This window comes from Mus musculus, chromosome 9 (genome assembly GCF_000001635.26).
Source record: "Mus musculus strain C57BL/6J chromosome 9, GRCm38.p6 C57BL/6J".
Classification (NCBI taxonomy): Eukaryota; Metazoa; Chordata; class Mammalia; order Rodentia; family Muridae; genus Mus; species Mus musculus.
In genome coordinates this window covers 6,982,363-7,006,535 of record NC_000075.6, presented here as the reverse complement: position 1 = coordinate 7,006,535, position 24,173 = coordinate 6,982,363, and the positions used below count along the sequence as shown (strand labels likewise).

The window sequence follows — 24,173 nt, the reverse complement described above, 5'->3', positions numbered from 1 at the left end:
GAAAACTATTGAGTTATCTATCCAGATAAGCCCAGTGAAATCAGAAGAGTGTTTTAAAGGGAAGCAGGCGACTGGGTGTGAAGGTTCAGGAGGCAGAATGCAGGACAACATAAACAGGTCATCACTCTGATGTTAGATCAACACAGCTGCTCACTTTTGCAAGAGTTCTGAGGTAACTTGAGATAAGACTCTAAATACTGTGCTTACTTGTAAGAACACAATAGGAAATACATACATTTAATTAAATTTTGAGAATGACTTTAAAATTTTTAATTAGGTGCTTTTATAACCAATGCAGTAATATTTTCCTGAAAGTCCCTTGACTTAAAAGCAAAGAAATTCATAAATATTTTGAGCAAAATCCACCCAATAACATACTGTCTTTCTTAAGGAATGAGTTTTGTTTATTCTCTTCATCTTTCATGTCGACTTGCATGCAGGTTTGAAAATTAATTTATAGTTTATAATTTATAGTCAGGTTTTGGAAAGTTAATAAATCTTTTTCATTATGAACACAATAATTTAAAAATTCAAATACTTTACACCCATTAAAGTTTAAACAGTAAAAATTCTACCAAAGCATCTCCGGGTGGCTGTAGAATTTCCCTGACAAGCCTTGGCTTTCCATGCAGTCGCTCGTGAAACAGTATGTGTCTATATGTGATAGAGAGTCAGGAGCCCTTTCCACAGGCTCTATCTGTGATCAGTGACATGGACAGGAAGATAAAGCTACACATCTGAACTATAAATTGATATTTTTGCAAAATATGATTAATTCTTGGTGTTTGTTTTTGACTTTTCTTAAAAACTTTATTTTAAAGCCAGTTATGGAGGTTTAGAAATTATTATCCTTAAGCTCTGACAATGGTATATTAGAATGTTTTGGCAGATATTTTTCACTCGGGTTTTTGTTTGTGTAGGTTGCCATGGGTCAAGGTCAAGCTGATTTAGCAATTCAGATGCTAAAAGAATGTGCCCGAAATGGAGATTGGCTCTGTTTGAAGAACTTACATCTTGTGGTGTCTTGGCTTCCAGTTCTGGAGAAGGTAGTGTCTTGGGGTCTCTGTTTCTATAAAGAGACTCCATGACCACGGCAAGGAAACATTTAATTGGGGCTGTCTTACTGTTCAGAGTTTAGTCCATTGTCATCATGGCAGGAAGTAGGTGGCATGCAGGCAAACCTGGTACTGGAGAAGGAACTGTGAGTTCTATTACTGGATCAGCAGGCATCAGGAAGAAAGAATGAAACACTGGGCCTGGCTTGAGCATCTGAGATCTCAAAGCCTAAGCCTAGTAACACACTGCCTCTAACATATACACACCTTTTCCAAAAGGTCACATCTCCTGATAGTGCCACCCCTATGTACCTATGGGGGCCATTTTATTCAAACCATCACAGGTAGATTGAGATGGGTATGGCACAAGTATATGAAATATAATTTCTAAGCTGCATCAGTATTCTATTGACAGTTTTCAATAGAAAGTTAGTATATGATATGAAATATTTAAGGGCAATTCACTTTTGAAAAGTACATGTGTGCCAAACAAAATTGACTTTTTTTTAAAGCAAGAAGTCTACAGAATTCTGTACTTTTAAGCGGTGGATAAGGGAAGTTAATAAATTGTTGATTAAGATTGGTAGAGGAGCTTAGTAAATTTCTACAGAGGAAAAACAGGGCATGCTGTGATTGATTGCAGAAAATCTGTTTATACTATTACTTTATGTTCATGTTTTGTTACCTGTCAGGAAATTACAGAGATTTTAGATTTTTAAGGAAACTAAAATGCACACTGAAGGAAATATAAACTTAAGGAAGTTGAAATGTTAAGTGGTTGCAGGAGGAATCAATCTTCAGACAGAATAAATTGGTTGATATGGCTTAAATGAAAACTCACAGTTAAAAGTCTATTACTCAGTTAAGAAAGATGGTCAGGGTGTTTGGAGAGATAACTGCAAAGAGATATGTTCCTGTGGGCTAAGTAGAATGAAGCTAACTGTAGACAGAAAAAAATGTACCATGCATATTTGTAGCAGCACAAATAGAGACTAATATCAGAGATGTGCACACCAGGAGAGGGGTGCAGGGATGTCTCTGACAGAACAAGGACAACCACATAGGGCAATGTTGGGGGATAGATTTAGATGACTTAGGGTTAAGATTTAAGGAGCCAAAAAAAAAAGTCCTTACCAGCGGGATTTCTAATTACTGTTGAATTAAATTGGCAGAGTAGTATACTGAATGGAACCACACAGAACAGAAGATGAGCCCTGCTCTTGTGTCACTGAGAGGTTTAGATGTACACAGTCCTAAGAAATTGGCAATACCAGCAGCACTGGTGCAGCATAGATAACTGGTACAACTAGGATTTAGCCAATGACTAAAGCTAATGAACTTCTGGTTCTGTTACTTATAATCAATAGAAGAAGACATAGATTAGGAACCAAAAGCTGTCTAAATAATATAATAATGTCTAAAAACCACTAGTATGTAAAAAACAAAACAAAACAAAACAAAACATGATTCATATCTAACATCTCACATGTATTTTAGGGTATAAAGACCACTAAAGTCTTGCTTTCTGTTCTAAAACGTTGATTGAGAGACACTAAGTCAGCATAATTATAGTTTATGCCTTGGAAACAAATCTTAGCTTGATCTCCTTGAAACATACCAAGTAGATATTCCAAAAGTTGAAAACAATTTTTTATTTCATTTCTTTCCTCTTACGATGTTTGTCTCTAAATTTACAAGAATACTGTAAATCTAGCCAAACCACAAATTAGCATTCCTCTTTAATTTTGTAATGTAAAATTCTGAAAAACTTTACATTTTAAAAGTGTGAGATGTGAATTCATCATACCAATTTTAATTTTTAGCAAGCACAATGTTCCTATGGCCATGTTTTGTCCTCTTGACTTTACATTTTACATGACCTTGATCATGAATATTAGAGTTGGGCAAAGATGGAATTACATTTTGATTTTTCATTTTCACTGTCTTTTAGAACAATCAGGGCTTTGTTGTTGTTTGTTTCATTTTTGACAGGGACTCACTCTGTAGCTCAGAGTGCCCTGTAAGTTGTTCACTCAAGTAGTAGATCCTTATTACATATATGAGGGGAAACAAGATTTGTGTGGAGGCTGGTTACATGCAGGATTTCTACCTGGAGACAGACCACACTCATACATAACCTCTGGTTGACGAATATGTACATTCATTGGCATTGGTAAAATCATGGAACTGAAGTAGAAAGAATGAAGAGTCGAGAGGATGCTCTACTTAACATGGTTCTTAGGTTATATGGTAACAAACAAGAAGTTTCCAACTTACCAAAAGGTACATACCAGGAAGGAAGAGTGCACCAAATAAATGACTTAAGCATACAATATGAAGGGCCACGACAGGTGAGCTTATATGATGGTCTTTAAGATGGACTTTGTCAGGCATTGATAACGTTGTCTAACTGTGACAGTGGAATAGAAACAATGAGCCCATGAGTCTAGCTGGCAGCTTAGGCTTACTAGTTTCTGTAGCTGAGGCTGACTTTGTATTTATTGTACTCCTGGCCCTGCTTGACATGGTTGCCACAATTCCTGTGGTGTAGATACTTGCTAAGAGGTGCTCTGAGGTCTAGATCCCAAGGGCACACAACAAGTTTGGATGTCAGCTCAGGGTAACTGCTTTCAGATGCATGTTCTTGTTTGTTACATTATCTGTCTATTCTATAATAGAGAAGATAAAACATTAAAGGAAATATAATTCAAGTATTTAAGAAACATTGAAATAAGACACAGGGTCATAAAATGTGTGTGTGTCTGTGTGTGTGTGTGTGTGTGTTAAAATACCTTTTTATTTGTTTGCAAAAAGGAATTGAATACTCTTCAGCCTAAAGACAGCTTTCGTCTGTGGCTCACTGCAGAAGTTCATCCCAACTTTACCCCCATATTACTCCAATCAAGTCTGAAGATAACATATGAGGTAAGATGTTTCAAAGTCCCATTCTTAGGTATAGAAGAACAATATTATATGTGTTGCCTTTAACTATTATTCAAAACTATAAAATGTACTTTTAAAACTTATAAGAGATACAAATTATAATAGCGTGAGATATAGAAAAAGATTTTAATGTTATTTCCAAAAAATAGAAAAGAAGCCAAATTCCACAATAGAAAATTTACCATCTAAACTATTTTCTGGATCATGTGTTGATTCTGTTTGTAATGTTCTGAAGAGCCATTATGTTTTTTCCCACAACACTTTCATAGAGATTATATTCTCATGCACAATGCTCCAGTTCTATGCATCTTTGCCAGCATCTATTTTTAATAACCCCATGATGGTCATCCTGATCGATGTTAACTAATAAATCCTTGAGAGTTTGATCTGGATTTCCATGATGACGAGTGGTATTTATCATTGTCTCATGCTTGTTGAATATTTGTGGCTATTCTTTGGAGAAATGTCTAAGGCGTTTCCTTTTCTCCTTTTTAACTGGCTAATTTTGTTGTAGAGCTCTATAACCACATTTACCTATTCATATTCCCCAAACTTCAGTCACAGGCAGATCCATCATATACTTCATATGTAAAGTTATGTTTATTTTCAAAAGATAATCTGCAACTTATTAGTAATTATACTAGGTTGAATTAAAGGTTTAAATAACGTTAAAGGAAATTTTTCATTCATTTTGTACCTGTCTTGTGTTAGCATACAGTATTACACTGTTATTACAAATAGCAACTTTAGTTTAATAAACAAGGAAATTGTAATGATTTTGTGAAATGCATTTGGTTATTTTTAGTACATTTGATGACATAGTTATTTTATTTTGAAAATACTATGGATTTGCAAAAATATGAATTATTTGGTGCAAGTCGTAAGGCTATATTTATATTTGTACACTTTGAAGTAACAGAAAACTACATTGAGCATTTGGAAAAAAAGTTTCTTCACTAAGAAGAAAATATGTTGATGCAGTTTGACTGTATTTGTAATATATTAAGCAATACGAAATCTGTTCATATTCTCGTCTTGTAGTCACCTCCAGGTTTGAAGAAGAATTTGATGCGCACTTATGAGTCTTGGACTCCTGAGCAAATTAGCAAAAGAGATAACATACACCGAGCTCATGCTCTTTTTAGCTTAGCATGGTTTCATGCTGCCTGTCAGGAAAGAAGAAATTATATTCCACAGGTAACTATGAGCATGTTATAGTATAGCATACACACTACATTTATTAGTATATGTTTATTTTTTGGTACTTAAAGGTGTGGTCATGACATAATTTGGTTTGTAACTCTTTAGTTTGTTTCTAATTCAGTATTTTTCTGCTAGTCTTTCACACTGTATAATGTATGGTTATATGCTTCATATGCCATTGAATTAATAAATGAACACTACATGTGACCCAATCAGTGAGCATCAGGTACCACTCTAGTGCTGTATCTTAATAGATACTTCAAACTTCAAAAATGGAATCTCCATGGCTATTTCTTTCAGGATAGCTTTAGTAAAAGGCCTTGACACCACTCAGCTCTCTCAAGTTAGCCTTCCAGGAAGTGTTCTTGGTGGACCCTCTGCTCACTTTTCTCCTTATCCATTATTGAGCTCTGTTTTACTTGAAATCACAGTTGCAACTTGTGTAGCCTGGAATTGGTAGGGAGCTTGATTAAGGTATCATGGCTTTTGTTTCTTGATTACATGATAATCCTTTCTCAGCTTGCTATTCTTTTAGGGCTGTATTCTGTAGACTTCAAACTATTCTATAGTATTCTTCTTGGTTATTTCCACTTACATTACAATTTAGTTCCAACAGGTTAATATCTTGCAGAATTTTTCAAATATATTTACTTTTGTATCCATTATCTCCTGTTCCCATGGACTGACTGTCCTTATCGCCTATATTGGATCAGATCTTTCTCATATGTGTAACAAGTATATTTCTCACTGACAAACTTATATAGATGAGTTTTACATGTTATCTGTACATTTTCTTGGAAGCTGCATGGAATTAGATTAGTGTTTGGGTTTATTCTTACATGCTTAGAATCTTATCTACAATAAACATTTAAGATTTTATTATTTATTTACATTTCAAATCTTATCCCCCTTCCTGTCTCCCCTTTGCTGATTACTACATCCTCCCTCCACTTTGCCTCTTAGAGGGTGCTCAGCCACCCACCCACCTACTCCCATCTCACCCTTCCAGAATCCCCCTTCCCTGGAACAACAAGTCTCCATAGGACCAAGTGTCTCTCCTCCCATTGATGCCCGATAAGGCATTCTCTGCAACCCATGTAGTGGGAGCCATGGACCCACCCATATATACTCTTTGGTTAATAGTTTAGTTCCTGGGAGCTCTGTGGGGTCCCATTAGTTGATACTGTTTTTCTTCCTATGGGGTTGCAATTCCCTTCAGCTCCTTCATCCTCTCCCCTAACTCTTCCATTTGTGGTCCCTGGGCTGTGAGTATCTGCATCTGTCTTAGTTGGCAGAACCTCTCAGTGGACTGTCCACAAGCCCAGCAATAGTGTGGGGATTTGGTGTCTGCAGATAGGATAGATTCCCAAGGTGGGGCAGTCTCTGGATGGCCGTTCCTTCATCTCTGCTCATTTTTTTGTTCCTGTATTTCCTTTAGACAAGAACAATCCTCAGTTACAGTTTTTGACATGGGTGGGTGGCCCCATCCCTCTAATGGGGACCATGTCTATCTACTAGAGGTGGTCTCTTCAGGTTTTGTCTTCCTGCTATTGGATATTTCACCTAATGTCATCCCCATTGGGTCCTGCATCCTCTTGCATCCCTGACATCTGGGACTTTCTACTGCCCCCCCCTCACCCCACCTCTCCACCGGCCATTCTCCACTCCACTATTGCTACTTATTTCTATTCATTCTCTTGGTTCTCTGCACTTCTCTCCTGTCTCTCCTAATACCTGGTCCTGCCTCCCCTTATTTTTCCCTCCCAGTTCCCTCTCCCAACCCGGTCTCTCACTCCCTTACTTCTATGATTATTTTGTTCCCCTTTCTAAGTGAGATTGAAGCATCCACACTTTGGCCTTCCTTCTTGTTAAGCTTCGTATGGTATGGTCTGTGAGTTGTATATTGGGTATTCTGAGCTTTGGGGATAATATCCACTTATCAGTAAGTACGTACCATATAGATAACTGAAGAGAAACTTGAAGCAATCCCACTAAAATCAGGGACTAGAGAATGCTGCCCACTCTATCCCTATTTATTGAATATAGTAGTTGAAGTTCTAGCCAGAGCAATTAGACAACAAAAGGAGGTCAAGAGGACACAGAGTAGAAAGAAAGAAGTCAAGGAATCACTATTTGCAGATGATATGATATTATACATAAGAAACCGAAAAAATTCTGCCAGATAACTCTGACAACTGATAAATCCCTTTAGCAAAGTGACTGGATATAAAAATAACTCTTAACAAATCAGTAGCCTTTCTCTACACAGAGGATAAACAGGTTGAGAAAGAAATTAGGGAAACAACACCCTTCACAGTAGTTACAAACAATATAAAATTTCTTCTTGTAACTTTAACCAAGCAAGTGAAAGATCTTTATGACAAGAACTTCAAGGTTGCTAAGGAAAGAAATCAAAGAAGACCTCAGAAGATGGGAAGATCTTCCATGCTTATGGATTGGCAGGTTTAACATAGTAAAAATGGCCAACTTACCAAAAGCAGTCTACAGATTTAGTACAACCCCTATCAAAATCCTAGCTCAATTCTTCACAGAGATAGAAAGAACATTTCTGAAATTAATCTGGAATAACAAAAAACTCAGAATAGTGAAAACTATTCTCAACAATAAGAACACTTCTGGGGGGATCACCATCCCTGACCTCAAGCTGTATGACAGGGCAGTAATGATAAAAACCTCATGATGTTGATTCAGAGACAGACATATCAGTGGGATATAAGTGAAGACCCAGAAATAAACCCACACACCTATGGTCACTTAATCTTTGACAAAAATGGCTAAACCATACAGTGGAAAAAAAGAAAGCATTTTCAGCAAATGGTGGTGGTTCAATTGGCAGTAAGCATGTAGACGGATGCAAATTGATCTATTTATATCTCCTTGAACAAAGCTCAAGTCCAAGTAGAACAAGGACCTCCACATAAAACCAGATACACTGAAACTAACAGAAAAGAAAGTGGGAAATAGCCTTGAACACATTGGCACAAGGGAAAATTTTCCTGAACAGAGCACCAAAGGCTAAGGCTCTAAGATCAAATATAGATATATGGGACCTCATGAAAGTAAAAAGCCTCTGTAAGTCAAAGGACACTGTCAATAGGACAAAACAGCAACCTTCAGATTGGGAAAAGATCTTGTCCTACTCTACATCTGAAAGAGGGTTCATATCCAAAATATATTAAGAACTCAAGAACTTAGACTCTGGAAAACCAGATAACCCTATTGAAAAAGGGGGTACAGAGCTAAACAAAGAATTCTCAGCTGAGGAATCTCGAATAGCCAAGAAGCACCTAAAGAAATATTGAACATCCTTAGTCATCAGGAAAATGTAAATCAAAACAACCCTGAGATTCCACCTTAACACCAATCAGAATGGCTAAGATCAAGAACTCAGGTGACAGCAGATGCTAGCAAGGATATGGAGAAAGAGGAACACTCCTCCATTACATTGGTATTGCAAGCTGGAACAACCACTTTGGAAATCAATCTGGCAGTTCCTCAGAAAAACTCGAACTAGTTCTTCCTGAAGACCCAGCTATACCACTACTAGGCATATACACAAAAGATGCTCCAATGTATAACAAGGACACATGCTCCTCTGTGTTGGTAGCAGCCTTATTTATAATAGCCAGAAGCTGTAAATAAGCCAGATGTGTCTCAACAGAAGAATGGATACAGAAAATGAGGTTCATTTGGATAGTGGAATACTACTCAGCTATTAAAATCAAAGACATCATGAATTTTGTAGGCAAATGGATGGAACTAGATAATATCATTCTGAGTGAAGTAACCTAGACTCAAAATAAATATTTTGTGTGGTTAATCAATACTGATACATTCCTAAATATTAACTCTACCCATATTCTTTTTAAATTTAGTTTAAAGGTATTTTATTATGTAATTGGTATAGTTAGTGAAAATGCCATAGAAATTACTTTCATATTTATATTGTTTCTGTTTTAGGAATGTTTTTGTATGAACATTATAGCTGTTTGATAACTCTTTGGGTATATTATATAAATGAATGTACAGAAACAACATAATGCTTTTGGACTTTTTTTAGCATTAGTTGTGGTTTCATGTTTGTGGGAAAATGTTTAGTTTTGAAGCATAAAGGTATAAGAGATATATTAATGTACATATGGTATACAGGGTAAAAAGTGTTCTACTTCATTTTGTACTCAGACTCTACTGATGCACATTAGTGATAAAAACTAAAGTAGAATTATAAAATGATTTCATGTTTTTGTGGTCAGTGCATTGATTTCTAAAGGTTGTATTTTATAGTATATAGTGAATGCTTTTCTTGAATTTAGGAGGTGCTGCTATATAGAGCTCTGCCTTTGATTTCACCGTATCTTACATTTGTTGTAACAGGGTTGGACCAAGTTTTATGAGTTTTCCTTATCAGATCTTCGGGCCGGGTACCATGTCATTGACAGGCTCTTCGATGGTGAGACTGGATCTGACTACTTACTGCTCAGGATACGGTTTTACACACTTGCCTTAATTCCTACCACAAATTCTGGGTTTTGCTTTGTATTTGGTATTTGAATGTCCTGACTGCTATGCCTGTGCTCTCGGAAGGTTCTTGAGTTCTCCACTGTGGCTTTGATCTAATGCATTGGAATTCTGATTTACCTGTACTTTCCAGGAGACAAAACTAGAAACTGTGTGTGTTCATTGTGTGGCCTACCATTTTTTCTTATATAAAAATTGTTTCCATTGAGTCATTCGGTTCTCTTTCTAAGTAATTAATCCTCTGGGTCACAGCACTGCAGGGCTAGAACTAAGAAGTTGTGTGGTCCTGGAGGAACTGCGAAGTAAGTCTGCAGAAGCGGTGCGGAGTGAGGCTTGAGACTTATCACACCCTAGATGACACTGTGCATTCCTGAGACAAGGGGGCATTAGAGCTCAGAAACACTGTGAATCCAAGAGCAGATTAGATCAATAGAAATTTAAACTTGAACGCTCTAACAGCAATTCACAAATTCTGTCCCCACATTCCCTGTCAGCCTTGTTGCCTTGTCCAACTGCTCTTTACCAAGTCCCCTGTTTCAGTGGATGGCATGGTCATTCATGCTCTTACACCTCTCTCATTTTCTCAGGGATCCTATTCTTTGGCAGGATATTTTCCCATTTCCATGTCACACTCTGGTTCTGTTTATCTGCCCTAAAGCCTTAGCCATGTGTGTGACTGCTTATCTAATCCCCATTGCTTTCCTTTTCCCCTTTTAAACACACTGTGTCACTGTGTGTGCAACAGTCCATCTGGATGGTAAGGCTTTCTTCCTTGGGTTTCCTGTCTTCAGACAGCCAAACATGTGACAATGTTTACTAGATTGTAACCCACACTGCAGTCCATGTGAAAGCACACCTGTCCTTTGTTTATTACCTGCATGTTAGTATCTATCATGTGTCCATCATAGGCATTAGACATTGTTCTGCAACTTGTTTTTAGTAAAGAGATCAGAATGGACGTTAGGATGAGAAAACCACCTGGAGCACCTGACCTTTAACTGTAACACACTTACTGTGCAAATTTAAGAAACCACAGCAGTAATTGTTGGCTGTCTTTTTGTTGTTGTTGTTTTTCATAATTTCTCATTTTTTAAACTTGAATAACAAATTTTGTTTAGAGAACAAGTCTAAAAGAAAAACAAGATTTTTTCAATATAAAATTACTGCAATCATGTGCTGACATTTTTCTTTATAAATTGAAAGTAAGCTCTTGTTTCTGCATTCCTTGGTAACTGTGTTAGCAGTGTCTGCCATTAGGACTGTATCAGCTAGGGAAGATGAAGGTAGTGTGGGAAATTAGGTCATGGTGATGCCCCCTGCTTCTTAGGAACTGTTGATATTAAGGTTCCAGCTGTGGACACCTTCTCTTTACTGTGTGGGTAGCCTAGTTCTATTTTAAAAAAAAGTGACAAAATCACTTATGTCTCAAGGTTTTGAATTCTGTGACTGTCTCTGAATTTTATAGTGGTGAAATAGAAAAATGAACAGTAGTAGCAAATCAGTAATGGTAATGAGATTAACTGGTCATTTGAATATACTTACATGCCTATTCTATTTACTGGGGAACCAAGACTTCCTTCCTCAGTCTTTTGTTACTGCCACGATTGCAGTGTGTTTCTGCTGCACAGTTGAGTAGTGATGTAGGAAAGAGCTTGCTTTTCTGTGTGCTTGTGTTTATTTTTGGGCTGTGAGGGATGGACTTGCTGCCAGTCATCTGTAGCCTGCCCCCGTGCTCTACCTCTCTCTTCCTAGAATGCAGCTGATTGGCTGTAGACAATAACAGGTAGAAGGCTACTGTGTGAACTCCTGCTACAGACTCCCCATTTAATCAGATTCTTTTAGGAGATGCTTGTTTCACCAAGCACAAGTCTGTGTTCTGTGCCTATTTGTTTAATAAAATATATTGGACAGCTGTTCTGGATGAAGTTCTATTTGGATCAGGTTTTGCCAAAGGGGGTTCCAAATTAATTAGGCATTACTACATAGGTTAGTTAGGATGCCCCTGTATTCAGAATACTCTGTTTGCACTCCAAATTTGTAGGATTTTATATTTTTTTTTGTTATGGTGACCCAGACTCCTGGATCTCAGCTTGTCATATTCATAACTTGATTATTTTGATAAATATAAAATCTTATAACTGGAAAGAAAATGTCTACTAAATATTTAGAGATAATTTACAGAAATCACTGAGATATATTAGAATCTATTACTGTATCCTAATGATTACAGTGAAGGTAAGGGACTGTGCAGTGCTGCATTCTGGCCTGGGAACCCATAGCAGCTTTTGTTACTGCATAACAACAAGCCAGAAGGAATTCCATCTTGAACAGAGTAAATGATCTACAGGGTGCATGACTTACTGTGGGGCTATTGGCAGTTGCTTGGGAAGGGAAAATCTGTTTTTGGAGAATGTGGCCACTTATGGTATTCCCATACTCCAGTGAATGGCCCTATCCCCAGGCATACATATGCAGTACTGGCTGCACTTAGTTGCTTACCAAAAGGGGAAAAAAGACATAAAATTAGGGAGTGGACATTCATCTATGGGAAAGAGTTAATCATATTTCATTGCATACCTATATGAAATTCTGAATAAAGAAAATCTTTTTAAAAAGTAAAATTAATAAAAGTATCTGTTTTTCTCATAGGTACCAAAGATGTACAGTGGGAATTTGTACACGGCTTACTTGAAAATTCTATTTATGGAGGACGTGTAGATAACTATTTTGATCTTAGAGTTCTTCAGTCCTACTTGAAGCAGTTTTTTAATTCTTCAATAATTGATGTACTAAACCAAAGGAACAAGAAAAGCATTTTTCCATATTCCATCTCTCTCCCAAACTCGTGCAGCATTTTGGTAGGTAGAAGTAGTGATTTCCCATGCATTTCCAGTACCTGAACACGGTCCAAACTTATTTTTGAATCATAAAATTCATGTAGAAATGTGCACATGATGGGCGTATACAGCAATGTCTTTTGTATGTTATTATCTGCTCGTTATCTTGAAACCTCACATCCTCAGCCAGCCAGATGCCCTGGTTCTGTCTCCTTCTAGTTAGTACTTGTTTCACAAAAGAGACTGCACTGATTTCCAACAACCATTTGTCTTTGTAAATGGTGAGACCCTTTAGTGTCTCTGTGAGGATCTGTTCTTGGGACATGTGATTGCTACTTAGTGAGTCAGTGTGGGAGGCAAATGCCTCCAGCCAGTCTAGATAAAAGGAGATTACATATATGTTGGAATGAATCAAGTGTTTAATTTTCCTGGTTAGATTGGATGCCACATTTCCCAGCGGGATGATAACATGCCCGTGTGACAGCAAATACATACATGCTGTTGTGTCTTATAACTGACACTACAAAGGAATTGGCAGTCATTGAGCTAAAGGACAGAGAATGTCAGAGGACATCATAGTCTTGGGCTTCTTATACTCCAACTCTGTACTTCAAGGAAAGCTGCCAAGAATGAGACAGAAAGAAAAGAAACTTGCCCTTGTTCAGCAGATACTATGTGGATGCATATGTGTGTATGCATTCATATAATACCTTAATATACCTTATCTCTATGAGAAAAGTTCCCAGGGATGGACCAAGGTGAATAAATTTCTTCTCTGTCTACCCTTGATTTTTCATCTAAAATTAGGGGTGGATAAGTGTTAGGCTAATGTGGAGGAAGCTTGTGAAGTCCACAGAGGAAATGCTGATTATCAATGTGTATATTAACACACTACAACAGAAGACAGGAGAGTGGGCAGACGGCATGGTGACAGGCTCACTTGGCCAGCACAGAGTATATCATGCCTATAGGTTTCAGGGTTTCTCTAAGTGGTTATTACTTTTTAAAATAAAACAACCAGTGGTTGTTCAGATATGTAAGAGCTGAAGTCTACATGTGGGTCTTTTGTGTGTTGTAACAAATTATGACTCCCTAAACACATCACACACAATAGGCAGATCCACTGATATATGTTAGATTGAATCTACTCAAAGTCTATATGGTAGGAGGTGTAACAAGAAAATCTAATATCAAATAGTTAATGTACAGAGGAATGCTAGTGACAATCCTTCCTATAGATGATCAGGAACCCTGATGCCTCCTGTGCACTGTCCGTGCTCTCTGTGCTGGCGAGCTGCCTTTGATGAGAGTGCTCTCTTCTGTGCTGCAGGACTACCGTGCTGTCATCGAGAAGCTCCCCGAGGACGATAAGCCCAGCTTCTTCGGTCTGCCCGCCAACATTGCCCGCTCCTCTCAGCGCATGATCAGCTCTCAGGTGTGATACCCAGGCGCCTCTGAAAAGATACATTGCATTGAGTCTGGAGGAGACAGTATGATTTCACTACTTAGAATTTACAACTTTTATTTCATTTAATATAAACACTTCATTTTTACCTTGTTTTAAAGGTGTCAAATGATTTTATCTTAGTTAAGGGTTCTCTGCAAGAGTAAGACACTCATAGCTGCTGAGTACCTACCACCAACCACGTAATTTACATATTTTAAATTTTTATATTGAGTTATTCCTTACCATATCCTATAGCAGCTAGCCCTCAGGGCTTCATGTACTGCTTAGTAATGTGCACCATGCAGATATAAATGGTACGTGATACGCTGTTTCAGAGGCTCTTTGCATAGTGTACACTGAAGGCTCCAACAGCCCTTAACTACTTACATTCATTTTTTATAAGCATTCTAATTAGGAAGTATTTTATTATTTAAGTCTACGTGCTTATATTGTTGCATATCCAACATTTCCTAAGTTGTTGTTTCCTCTTGTTCTGTCTTTCTGTGTGGTCTGTTTGGCGGTCTCTGTGCTCATTCTCCCATCAGTGCTAAGCAGTATGAGCATGGTTATAAGGATAGTGTTCCTCACAAGTGAGTCCTTCATCTCTGCTGGTGAAGACAATCCACAGTTCCTTTTTTTTTTTTTTTTTCTTATTCAAAGTGTCCCTGCAGTAAGAGAATGTGTCTTCTTCAGGTCAGGTCATATGGCTGCACCCTCCTTATTCCAGCCATGATTTTTATCTGGTGTATGTGTGCGCGCACAAGTTATGTTACCTGCTGAGCAGTCTTGCTGTCCCCATTTCTCTTTTGTCTGAAGGGTAGCTCTACTGGCTGTTGACAGCATAGGGCTTCTGCTGGGTAATCTGCTAATGTTATGAGAATGCCTTTAAATAGGACTCAGCACTTTCTTGAAGATTAAATTACATATAATTAAACATGAAAAGCATCACTACATCGTGAAACCCAATGAATCAATGACCAAGAAAAAGACATTGCAATATCTCATGAATCCACATGAGTATTTTCCTATCCCTCTTCCTCTGGGATGGAGGACTCACCAAACTGTCTCTATTTAAAACATTGTTTATAATTTTATGCTTTTCTACACATGCAATGTTTTCTGATTTTTCTCTCTCATTTATATACATGTGTATGTACACACACACACACACACACACACACACACACGAAACACACATGCACATGCACACAGCTATGTGCTAGAACTTCTTTCCTCTGGCCTTTCCCCCTGAGGCTCTTCAGCATTATTGTTGGACAGAGTTTCATTGCTTACTGTGCAACATTGCCTTATGTAAATGTTAAGCAGTTTATCTTTTTCTTTATTAATGAGCATGTGGGCTGCTCCAGATTTATTGTTAGAACAGGGCAACTAAGAACATTTGTGAATACATCTCCTGATATAGACACTCACATATACCTACCAAAGTTTTTCTAGATATAGTAGGGAGTTGAAATAATATGCTTGTTTTTAGGCAATACTTTATTCTCATGAGGCAGTACCATGGCCACCCCTTTTTGACTGTATCACCTTGACATTTTCACATGTCTGGGTTTTTGTTCTCTGGTATGTTAATGAGTCCCCTCCTTTTTTTAAAAAAATTAGGTATTTATTTCAGTTACATTTCCAATGCTATCCCAAAAGTCCCCCACATGCTCCCCCACCAACTCCCCCACCCTCCCACTCCCACTTCTTGGCCCTGGTGTTCCCCTGTACTGAGGCATATAAAGTTTGCACAACCAATGGGCCTTTCTTTCCAGTGATGGCCGACTAGGCCATCTTCTGCTACATATGCAGCTAGAGACACGAGCTCCAGGGGGGTACTGGTTAGTTCATATTGTTGTTCCACCTATAGGGTTGCAGATCCCTTTAGCTCCTTGGTTTCTTTCTCTAGCTCCTCCATTGGAGGCCCTGTGATCCATCCAATAGCTGACTGTGAGCATCCACTTCTGTGTTTGCTAGGCCCCAGCATAGTCTCACAAGAGACAGCTATATCTGGGTCCTTTCAGCAAAATCTTGCTAGTGTATGCAATGGTGTCAGCGTTTAGAAATTGATTATGGGTTGGATCCCTGAATATGGCAGTCTCTAGATGGTCCATCCTTTCATCTCAGCTCCAAACTTTGTCTCTGTAATTCCTTCCATGGGTGTTTTGTTCCCAATTGTAAGAGAAGGTGGACTCCAGAAAATCAAATAACCCCATTAAAAAATGGGGCTCAGAGCTAAACAAAGAATTCTCAACTGAGGAATACCGAATGGCTGAGAAGCACCTGAAAAAATGTTCAACATCCTTAATCATCAGGGAAATGCAAATCAAAACAACCCTGAGATTCCACCTCACACCAGTTAGAATGGCTAAGATCAAAAATTCAGGTGACAGCAGATGCTGGCGAGGATGTGGAGAAAGAGGAACACTCCTCCATTGCTGATGGGATTGCAAGCTTGTACAACCACTCTGGAAATCAGTCTGGTGGTTCCTCAGAAAATTGGACATAGTACTACCGGAGGATCCAGCAATACCTCTCCTGGGCATATATCCAGAAGATGTCCCAACCAGTAAGAAGGACACATGCTCCACTATGTTCATAGCAGCCTTATTTATAATAGCCAGAAGCTGGAAAGAACCCAGATGCCCCTCAACAGAGGAATGGATACAGAAAATGTGATACATTTACACAATGGAGTACTACTCAGCTATTAAAAAGAATGAATTTATGAAATTCCTAGGCAAATGGATGGACCTGGAGGGTATCATCCTGAGTGAGGTAACCCAATCACAAAAGAACTCACATGATATGTACTGACTGATAAGTGAATATTAGCCCAGAAACTTAGAATACCCAAGATATAAGATACAATTTGCAAAACACATGAAACTCAAGAAGAACAAAGACCAAAGTGAGGCAGGCCCCTCTTCTATGAGCACTCTTGAGTACTTATGAGAGTGGAGCTCTTTTCCCAAGTGACAAGACAGTTGTGCTTTTGCAGTGAGGGCAGAGCACAGCAGGGAGTCTCAGAGGGCAAGTGGCTCACTGTGGTGCTGCACAGCTTGTAGAGAAGAAAGGTCAAGTTAGATAGAAAGCATTTGCAAGAGAATGTGGCTTAAAGTGACAGCAGGTTTTGAGACATGATTCTCACCTGTTGAATCCTTGAGTAGTCGTAGTCTTACAGGTTTTACATGGATTTCCTATGAGATGTGTGCTTCTTGCAGTAAATTAATTGCATTCATCAGGTGTGGTTGGCACAACTCATCCAGCTTGCCAACAGTTATTAGAATAGTCTAATAAACATGTTTATGAGGTCCGAGTATGTATGAGGCATGGGTACATCTGGGGTGCACATCTGTTTGAGTAGATGAACCCACACTTCAGGAACACCTTGAGTCATTACTACCTTGCGGCTGCACAGTCATATCAGAAACACTGAGTGCACTGCTCAGACCTTGGAGTTTGCACTCCTCACCCCACTTGTAGCAGATCTGAGTTTGAGTACTTTGCATATTCTGAGTTCTAAGACTAAGAGAAATAAGTGGACAGAAAGACATTTTCAGTGTGTTTACTTTGATAATATGGACAATGATTTTATATTTATTGGTCTTAAATACAAAGAGGAAAATCCGCTTATAAATCAGATTTTTAAACTTTTAATAGATTATCACCTATTAAGAAATTAAAATGTCTTATCTTCAGATCGGAGTTAAGGAAAGGTATAACTTAACCTCTGTCATGGATTTGACTTCATGGTAATGAAAAGAAAGTAAAGAAAAGTCTTCTTCATTAAAGAGCATGTAATAAAAGCAGAGGGACTGCACACTAGGCAGTAATGAAGAGAGCTGCGAGTGAAGGGCTCCCTCCTGGGGGGGCAGCAGGGAGACTGACAGAAAGAAATACATGTTGCCAGTTCTCTTAGCTCTGAGTCTTTGCACCAAAGGAGGAGCTCTGGCACCATGACCTCTCCAGTCAGCATTGAGTACACTTTGCAAAAGTATTTGTTTAAAATACAAATGAACCTGAATCTTCTCACACCTTGCAACTAACTAACTGTAACCAAGTGGTACAGCAGGATCCTCAACAGGACATCTCACCAGATAGCTGAGGAGTTCTGTCAGCAGGAGGATAGTGTGGAAGAAAGAGGAACAGTGAGACTAGATAGATGCTGAGGTAACCACAAAGCCATATGACCCTTCTAGGGCTTCATGCTCCAACAGTCCAGTTTAATGGTGTTTGAAGCAACCAATAAAGACATTTAAGTATATGGTGGGCATTATATCACAGTAACTACTTTTTGCATTTGTTAGGAGGAATAGTGGCTGTGGGTTGATGCTCTGGGCTGGAGAGTCTAGTAGGGATGGATAAGGCAAGTTCCGGAAGACATTGACAGCTGACAGGTGTGACTGATGCCTACCTTTATCATTGAAAGTTTCGATAGTGAAGCTAATCTTTAAATTTAAAAACATCTAAAGAATATCTGTGTGCCTTGACCCTGTCACTCACTGATACACACACACACACACACACACACACACACACACACACACACACAGAGTTCAACACCTGCCTTCCTCTGTGAGAGTATTAGCTAAAGACATCATATGCCTTTGAAATGGGAGGCCATACATGACAGGCTCACCCTTAGTACGAATCAAACAATTTCTATGGGAAATTGGTGCTTTCTGAGGGGTGGGGGTAGAACTATAAAGAGACAGGATTATAAAAGCCAAGAGAAAACATTTGAGGGATGTGGAAGAGTAGTTAGAAATTTTAACACATTAGAGCGTTCCAATTCCTGGATCCTTCCTGAGATCCAGAGTCAAGGCCTGTGGGGACAGAAGCAGCACATCTGTTGAGTACCTGCAGCAATATTGTGCCTGTGTGACAGATAGCACATGGGGGAGATGAGGGAAAGACTGATCCCAGAGGTGTCGGTGTTAGGCACAGCATCATGGTGGGAGGAACTTAAGATAGAAGGTGTTGTACCAATATAGAGCCATCAAAGATCTCATGAGCCTCTTCCGTCCTTCCTCATGGGCCATTCAGCAATGTTTCATCCACTTCCTGCAGCTCAGTGAGTGCTCATGAGATGAGACCATCCTTTCAGTACATGAGTCTTTCTGAGGATATTGATATACATAAACCTTTAACAGTGGTAACCAGAATAACAAATACTTTAAACTGGTACTAGACCTATGTTGTAGCCATCCTAGACAGATATTCCAAAAGCTGCCTGACCTTAGTGAGCACTTTTCTCACTTTCTATAGCTTGATTAGGGTTGTTTTGGCATTTATTCCAGACATAATATTTATATTGTATAGTTTATGTGCTGTGACCTATTTACACTTGAGACTGTCACCAGGCATGTCTAGACAGTGAACACATTTCTCTTGTCCATTTCCTTTACATGTTCTACTCCATCCCCCAACCCCATGAAGCACTCACTCCTTTTCATTAATTTAAATTAGTTCACATTTTCTAGAATATTTTATAAAAAATATAAAAACTATAGTGTTTTATTAGGTTTACTAACAATAATTATAAAATTTGTCAGTGTTCTTACGTGTATCTGTAGTTGCTTCCTTTTAAGTGCTGAATAGTATTCCATTGTTTGGCCATGCCCCAGTTTCTTTATCAAGTCATGAAGAGAGTTTAGAATGTTTCTACTTTGGGGCTCCTAAAATTAACTGCCAAACAATTCCAACAAAGTAGATTTGGTGCATACTTATACACTATTTCACCTCACCACATAACCAAGTTGTGAAATGGGTGAATAAAACAATAGGCATATTTAGTTTACTAATTAGCTGCCAAGGTGTTTTCAAATATGATTCTTTAAAAAAAAAGTCAAAGTATTAGGATGGCTGAGATATTATGTTTAAGTATCGAGTCTAAGTAATTATCTAGCAGTGTATTGGTCAGGGTTCCGTAAAGAAACAGAATTGGTACATTGCATACAGATATATAAAGAGAGATTATTAGAGTGCCTTACAGACTGTAGGTAGCTCTGACAATGGCTGTCTCCTGACCGAAAGGCAAGACCTGGTTGTTATTCAGTTCATGAAGCTGGCTGCTTTAGTTGCCCTTCAGTCTACACTGGAGTCCTTAATCAGTAGGTTCTAACATCTGCCAAGATTTGTCTTGGCGACAGAACAGATGAACTTTCCAGCAAGAGCACAAAGAGTGAGCAGGCTAAGAGCAAAGCTTCCTTGTTCCCCCTAAGTAGGCTTTAAGCAGCAGATGTGGCCCAGATTAAGGCAAGTCTTCCCATCTCAGATGATCCATTCAAGAAAATCTCTCCGGCTGTGCCCATTTGCTGAGGTCTTAGCTTAAGTCCAAGTATAGTCAAGTTGACAACAAGATTAACCCTCATAGTAAACCCAAGATAGTAAAAGTGTAGAACCTGTCTTATTAGCACATTCATTCATTAAAAAGGTGTGGTCTCACTTGAGCAGGGTGCCTGAGAAGCCCATTAGTAATCCATAGAGAAACAGAAGAACATAATGACATCTCTTCATGCCCAGGAAGCATTTTGTATCGTTAACTGGTTGACATCAGGTCTTAATTCCTTAGCATTAACCAGAATTAAGCCCAAAATGTTCGATAGATATAATGAGTAGTCAACCTGTTATTTAGGTAATGCAACCTAGGCTTGGAAACTGGCTTATTCACTAGCCTTAGTTTGAATTTAAACATCTTTTGAGGAGAGGTTTAGTTTTTACTTTTGCTTGTGTTAAAATCATAAAAGCTGTACACCTTTTGACTTATTTTCTGGCTTTTAATACCACATTGACTTGAAAAATGATCATATAAATCCTTAACATAGCAGTTTGTTTCACTTTGGGTCTTGGATGAAATATCTCCAAAATAACCAATATTTTAATGTAGCCTTGCATGTGACTCACATTTGAAGAGACGTGGATATAATAAAAATTTACCTCCTCCATTTTTTATATTCTAACATTCAAACAACAAATCTCTAATTTACACAACAAATTTTTGTGTATATACTTTAGACTTTAACTGGATTGAAGCATGTTTACTAAATATTTTATCTGAACTTTATTAAGAAAAAAAAGTGTATTAGAGTTAGTAGATGACCTACTTTTACAGCCATTCCTGTTGTTCTTTAACAGAAATGTCTTTGTGTGTTTGAACGTCCTTGTTTATTGTTCTCTATTTATAAGAGAATCATTGCAGGATTTTTATATGTGTGTGTCATGACATCTTTCTAGAACAGAAAACATGACCATGGGGTGCGAGAATCCTAGCCAACATTTCTTTTATATAGTTTAAAAAAAAAATGTACTTTTTTTCTGTTTTTTTTTTTCTTTACATTCTTGTTTTCTGCTGTCTTTAATAAATTTAAAACACAAATAAGTGATTGTAAGTGTTACCAGAGTTAGAATACCATGTCTCCTGACTACCAGTTAGGGACATTTTGTAGTGAAGCAATGCTGGCATATTAAGTGCTGTGTGGAGTTCAGCTTCAGCAAATGGAAACGGCTCGTCAGGAAAACAGAGGCAGCAGAGCTGCGACTCCACAGTGCTTCCTGACTAGGAAATCAATCAAAAGCTCTAGGAGTTGAATCCAGCAGTGTGATCATGTATGCTTAGCAATTAAGTAGCACTTTCTTTCAGAAAGATTAATAGTCCTTATTTTATTTCAGCTTTAGTAAAGTAAGAGTATAGCTTAGTAAAGTACATATGCTACCAAAAAAAAAAAAAAAAGGACAGCTTATAGCTCTTCAAAACGTGAAGGTATTAGCAGGCTGCAGGTGTTGAAGTTTAAGATTCTGCCCTATGAAGCATGCACCTAGGTTTCTTGAACTCACTTCGTTTATCTTAGATAAGCCGTATGATAACAGAATTTTTCTGGTTGGTTGGAATATTACTAGGCAAAATTACTGACTAGCCGAGCCATTTTATAGTCACTACCATGCCTGTGATGGTTTGTATATCCTTGGACCAGGGAGTGGCACCATCTGGAGGTATGGCCTTGTTGGAATAGGTGTGAACTGGTCGGAATGGGTGTGTCACTGTGGGTGTGGGCATAAGATCCTCAACCTAGTTGCCTGGAAGTCAGTCTTCCACTAGCAGCCTTTGGGTGAAGACATAGAACTCTCAGCTCTACCTGTGCCATGCCTGCCTGGATGCTGCCATGCTCCCACCTTGATGATAATGAACTGAACCTCTGAACCTGTAAGCCAGCCCCAATTAAATGTTGTTTTATCAAGACTTGCCTTGGTCATGGTGTCTGTTCACAGCAGTAAAACCCTAACTGAGACAATGTCCATGGTATAGTATTGGTCATGTTCTGGGTCATCTTTAGCAAATGTTAAGGAGACAAATGTTTTTAAAATAGGACCCAATAGACATGATTTCATTTAGCAAAGAAAATGCAAGTGATTGATTTTGATGAGCACAGCAAAGACGCTAATAGTATTGAAGCTACAGCAGCAAAGGCTCCAGTAGGAAGGAATGGTTACCTAGCTTCACTTTCATTAATTGGCCAATATGTATTTCTTTGGATCTTTGTGTGGATGAAATATTAAAATGAAAACTGAAAATTAAGTATGAAAAATCTATGTAAAATCCATCACCAGCTTGTGCTGTGTCTTTAAATATGCTGGCAGCATTTTGAAAGGATAAGATTTAAATCAATCGAATTGAAAAGCACTGTAAATTTTGAAATGGACAAGAGAGACTAGGAAGATATTAATAATGGCACAGTGTGCACTTCCTGGATAAAAAAGCAGCTTTTCTAACAACCATGGATGTATTTAGTCTTAGAATGCTTTTCCTCGACTTTCTGTCTCTAGTCTTTTTAACTATTTGAATGAATCCAGATGTTCAAACAAAATGTTCGAGATCCACGGATCACACCCACGTACACATGCTTCTGTTGTTACAGACTCTGTGGCTGTGCACTGTGCTGTGTCCCTGGTGGAACTTAGTTACTGTACATGACTCATTGTGACATGTTCTCTTCACTCAGGTCATCTCCCAGCTCAGGATCTTGGGAAGATCGGTCACAGCCGGTTGCAAATTTGACAGAGAAATCTGGTCTAATGAACTTTCTCCAGTTCTGAATCTTTGGAAAAAGCTGAACCAGGTTTGTCATGGGAGAATTGAAACATTTATACCTTTCCCTTCTGCTACTCTCACTAGCTCCCTGGGGCTGTTCTGTTTTGCCCAACTCACAAAGATATCCATGGCCTGCTTATCCTGAGTCACACAGATATTTGGGTTACATTGCAACCCAAATCCAGGCCCTGCTTGTTCTGAGCAAAAAGACAGGCACAGCAAACATTGTTCCCAAGTCTCACAGTCAGGCACAAAGTTTGTTCTCCCTGCTTCCTATCAGTTCACACCGGGGTTAGTCTTTATTCTTTGTTGTAACCAAATGTCCACAAATTTAACCAAATTTTCAATTAAAGACTTTAGCAAATCATTTTGTGATTTTATAACGTATATGATATTAACCATGTGTGTAAAAGTTTTACCTCATTACATTTAGTTTTCAAATCAAAAGGTCCTAATAAATTTTGAGCAAATGAACTAAGTAAAACAAAAAGCTTCTACTAACAAAATAACTGAGATAGGAGACATAGTAAGAAAAGAAGTTTCATTTAAGCACTTTTTTGCATAGGCTATGTACTTGTGGTATGTATGCATGTGTGTGCCTGGCGACACATGTGTTGACATTCTAAGTGTATGTGAGAGCCTAACATGGTCTTTTGGTGGTGTCTTCCATTTCTCTCCACCTTGAGGCAATGTCTGTCACTGATCTTGAAGGTGATCTCTTTGGTTAGTCTAGGTAGCTCTGTACCTGGGACTCCTTGTCTGCTTCCCATGTGCTGGGATCATTACTAGGCTGCCATGCCAGCCCAGCTTTTACATGGCACTGGGAGTCCAGCCCTGGGTCTCAGTGCACTGAGCCACACTCCCAACCTTGAAGGCGTCCCTTCTTCTCAGCTCTAATGATGTTTGCCATGTACTTTTAACTAGATTAGTATCATAGATTATCATTGTGTATATAACAAAGCCATACTAGCTATGTAACACAAAGTATTGCTAAAAGAACAAAAAGCAGGTATTCTCCTGCTGACGTTCAATATTTGTAGTCTTACAGTGGAGCA

The 24,173-nt window shown here is 38.4% G+C and overlaps 1 protein-coding gene across 6 annotated transcripts in view; it reads left to right on the top strand.

Annotated features, from left to right (window-relative positions):
• Dync2h1 (dynein cytoplasmic 2 heavy chain 1) overlaps positions 1-24,173 on the top strand; it is a 249,757-nt gene that overhangs the window by 171,771 nt on the left and 53,813 nt on the right. For all 6 annotated transcript variants that reach the window (NM_029851.3, XM_006509827.4, XM_030244008.1 and 3 more), the window contains 7 exons: positions 921-1,046; positions 3,870-3,980; positions 5,040-5,195; positions 9,597-9,672; positions 12,390-12,598; positions 13,908-14,012; positions 23,030-23,146. In NM_029851.3, coding sequence (NP_084127.2) covers positions 921-1,046; positions 3,870-3,980; positions 5,040-5,195; positions 9,597-9,672; positions 12,390-12,598; positions 13,908-14,012; positions 23,030-23,146 — 900 coding nt within the window. The remainder of the gene's footprint in view (positions 1-920; positions 1,047-3,869; positions 3,981-5,039; positions 5,196-9,596; positions 9,673-12,389; positions 12,599-13,907; positions 14,013-23,029; positions 23,147-24,173) is intronic.